Source organism: Emys orbicularis, chromosome 3, assembly GCF_028017835.1.
Source record: "Emys orbicularis isolate rEmyOrb1 chromosome 3, rEmyOrb1.hap1, whole genome shotgun sequence".
Lineage (NCBI taxonomy): Eukaryota > Metazoa > Chordata > Testudines > Emydidae > Emys > Emys orbicularis.
Window position 1 is genome coordinate 103929772 of NC_088685.1, and position 4204 is coordinate 103933975.

The 4204-nt window shown below is 38.5% G+C and overlaps 1 protein-coding gene across 1 annotated transcript; it reads right to left on the minus strand.

Annotated features, from left to right (window-relative positions):
- Nucleotides 1–414: 414 nt before the first annotated feature.
- LOC135876234 (trace amine-associated receptor 2-like) lies at nucleotides 415–1359 on the minus strand. The gene has a single exon (XM_065401432.1). It carries the CDS (start codon nucleotides 1357–1359, stop codon nucleotides 415–417), a length of 945 nt encoding a protein of 314 aa, XP_065257504.1.
- Between the last annotated feature and the right edge of the window lie 2845 nt (nucleotides 1360–4204).

The window sequence follows — 4204 nt, forward strand, 5'->3', positions numbered from 1 at the left end:
CGTGACCTGATATAACACAAATTCTGATATAATGCAGTAAAGCAGTGCTCCGGGGGGGGGGAGGGGCTGTGCACTCCAGGTGGATCAAAAAGTTCAATATAACGCAGTTTCACCTATAACGCGGTAAGATTTTTTTTGGCTCCAGAGGACAGCGTTATATCGAGGTAGAGGTGTATATATTACTGAATTATGAGAGACAGGTACTGACATTTTCTGCTAAGAGCTTACTTAAACATAATCATTCACTCTGTATTGCCACTCATACTGTTGGGAGATAATCAGTGAAAACTATTAGATGATAGCATTCTGTAATAATAATTATGAAAGATGAATAAGACATCTTTAATTTTACACTATAATATTCAACAAAACAATGCCCCCTTTTTAACTGAAAATCATCACTGGATTCATTTGTTATAACCAGACACACTTCTGATTTTCAGGAAACAGACTAGCTGTATAGAAGTGTGTCTGGAATATTTTACCTAATATGTATCTCAGTGCTTTTCGAAACCATGGGTAGAAAAAACCATATATTAATGGATTACAGGTAGAATTAAAATAGCCACACCATGATAAGGCATCAAACAACAGTGCAGGAGAAGAGAAATTTAAAAATGGGTCAATTAAAACTGTGAAGGAACATGGAAACCAGCATATTAGGAACACCCCCATGACTATACTCAGTGTCTTAGTAGCCTTCCTGTCTTTATTCTTGGAAAGTTGATTTGGCTTTTCGTGATTTGCATTTTCAGGCATGCTGCTCATAAGACGTGCATGCTTTTTGGATACTAAAAAAATTTTGACATAAATTCCTAGCATAATACAGCAAGGAGTAAAGAAGCCAACTGTGAACAAAACTGTTCCCCATAATTTATTAACTATAACTAGACAGGAACCAGAGCATGCATCTAAAATCGGATAGCCCTCTATTCCAGAAGCATATGCTTCCGAGAAAGACACCCCTAAAGCAAAAGCAGCTGGTACTGACCAACAAACTGCTAGCATTCGCTTTATCACAGAGATGGTTACTTTGCTAGAATAATGCAGTGGGTAACAGATAGCATAAAAGCGATCAAGAGCAATGGAACAAAGATGGAAGATAGAAGTTACACAGAGCATCACATCAAAACTATAGTGGACTTTGCAGAACGTGAGCCCAAAATACCAGCAGTTCTCCACAGATCTGACCATGCTGTAGGGCATAACGGTGAGTCCCAGAAGAAAGTCTGTGACAGCCATGGAGAGGATCAGGAAGTTGGTTGGAGAGCGAAGCTGTTTGAAATAGGAGATTGAAATGATTATGGCTAGATTCCCAAAGATGGTGATGAAGATGGCTCCAGTCATGAACAAATACATTGCACCTCGAATACCTGATGATCTGAACGTTCCAGGACAAGATCCATTTCCAAATTCAAAGCAATTAATCCAGTGCTTGGAGATATTAGGAAAAGCCATAATCCGTTATCAGATATTTTCCTATTAAGATAGACAATGTTAATAATAAATATAATAATAAATTAATGGAGATATCCTATCTCCTAGAACTGGAAGGGACCTTGAAAGGTCATCGAGTCCAGCCCCCTGCCTTCACTAGCAGGACCAAGTACTGATTTTGCCCCGATCCCTAAGTGGCCCCCTCAAGGATTGGGTTTAGCAGGCCAATGCTCAAACCACTGAGCTATCCCTCCCCCCTAATGTTTTTATGTGCAGTTTTAATGTTCAGGCATTTTCAATGGACTACAACTCCTAACATAGAATACAATGTAAAGTTAATTGGAAGTAACCATTAAACATTGTTTAAAGTTATCCGGTGAAATCCTGGTCCCATGGAAGTGAAAGACAAAACTCTTATTGATTTCAGTAGGTCCAGGTTTTCATCCATCATTTCTGTGATAGATGCTGAAGTAATTTACATGGGTTGACACTGGAAATGATGATGAATATCATTTACAAAAATGTTTTTAAATAAAAATGTTAAAAGTACATACTTTTTTCACATCATTAATTTGACTATTAGTATCACATTTCTTTTCTGCAATCTATTACTTAAGTTCCACATTTTAAAAAGCTATTTATTTTCTACAGATGTCAAAATCAGCTCTTTTAACTAATGCCAAACATTCAAAAGGGAGGCGGGGAAGCAAAGAATTACAGTTATTATTGTGGGGTGGGGAGAGGGTTTGCGCTTGGTCTGGAATTTTGACTTCTACTTAGCTGGGTCTCCAATTTTTTCATTCTATGGGCCACTTCGTAAAATGAATTCTCCCACATGGACTATTTCTTCTCTTTACCTCCTACTGCATGGAACTGATCACTGCTTTTCCACAAACCACAGTTTGAGAGCTGCTATTTTTAACAAATGGACTACTTTAGAGCAAGCCTGTTCAGTAAGGGGAGTTTTGTGCCCAGCTCACACTTCCCTGGAGTCCTTTGAGAAGTCAGCTAATGAGTTACACTCCACAACCACTGATCTTACAAGTGTCACAAATTCAAAACTCCACTCTCTGCCTTTTAGCCACTCCTGCTGGTGCTAAGCTCACATGCTATGGATGATAAAGTACCCACCAGGAACATTTGTAACTAAAATTGGTTGTAAAAACAAGAAAGCATATGACAACAAATATCCCTACCTTTATTTTCTCCTCAAATACACCAGTTTTGCACTGTTGTAACACTACTGATTGAAATGGAGTTACTCTTCATTTACACCACTAGAGGCAAATCAAACCCTGTGTATTAGCCATTTCAGAACATTACTTTGAACAAAATGTATATAACAAGCTAACAAAGTCTGTATTCTCTCTTATTTGTACTATTTGTAAGCTTTCAGTTTTAGCCCTGAAGAAATCTGAAGGCTGTCAACCAAGTGAATGCCGAGGAGGATGTAAATACAATATCTGTCCACCATCTGCAAAGGGTTATTATTTTAATATCATATCAATCCTTTTTTCTAAAAACATGGCATGTTATTTTCTGCACTGCAGATTCTTGCTTATGCAGCAAGAGATGGCAAATTCTATTTTCTTCCCTGTTAGGGTCTGATCCCATTCCCATGGAAGTGAATGAAAAACTCCCATTGATTTCAACAAGAGGTGGATCAAGCCCTTAGTTTCTTTGTGAAAACACAGCCTCACCACTTTCTCCCCTTCTGCATACTCTGCTAGAGATCATCCTATATTATATAAAAAATAAAAGCAGAGAGAGATACCATATCGATGCCAAGTCAGCCTATATGTAAAGAAACATGTGATGTGGGGAACAGCTCAGCCCCATTGTTTCTGTCCCAACAGATATTGTCTTAAAAGTAAGAAAAGATAAACACACAAGCAACACAAGATTTAAAATAAATACTATAGATTCATGCTTCTTTATCCTGCCCCTACCTGCATCAGGCTAGATAACACCATCAATATATTCTTGAAGGTTTATTTTTTGATTCTTGTCCAGCTTATGTGAAATATTAATGTTGAATTTGAAGGGTAGAGCCCGTTGGTGTCTTTGCCCAGAATAACCAGGAAATGCATGTTACTGCACTTTTATGACATTACAGTCAGGTCTCAAGAGAATTTAAGCCAAAAGAATCATTAGGGGGTTGCTGCTACAAGAGATAAATGAAGCCAGGTCCCCTGAAGGGATTGTTCTGTCCTCCATAACAGGATCCATATCTGTGCCTGCTTCATCTGCACTGACACACTCACCTGTGAGAGCTTTTCTGGTGATTTGGAATGGATGGAAGCCAGCATGGAAGGGGCTTCCTTCTAGAAAGGAGATGGAGGAAAAGTTGAGGTGTCAGGAGTAGATGGCACAATCTCTTCCTATTGTAGTGGATAATACATTGTTTCTTTTGAATATTTGAGTAATTACCAGTCCTACAGGAGCATAACAAACCTAACAAAATTACCTTCCTACCCATTTGAATGAGATGTAAATCCTCTCACTTTTCCCACCTTGTATCCCATTATATTTTTTACTTGATTTCTCTGCATACATGTCAAACATGAGGCGGACTCTGTCATAGGTCCAGTATTTTTTCTGTAGCCTCATAATGAAGTGTTCAGCCAAATCTCGGCAAGTGTTAACAGTTTCTGGTTTGTTAAGAGTTTGTCCCTCAACCATAGCATCTGTGATTACTACAATGAAGGGCCTTTGCTGGCATAAGGTAATGGCTACGTTGTCAGTAGATGCTGGCTTAGGAAGACTG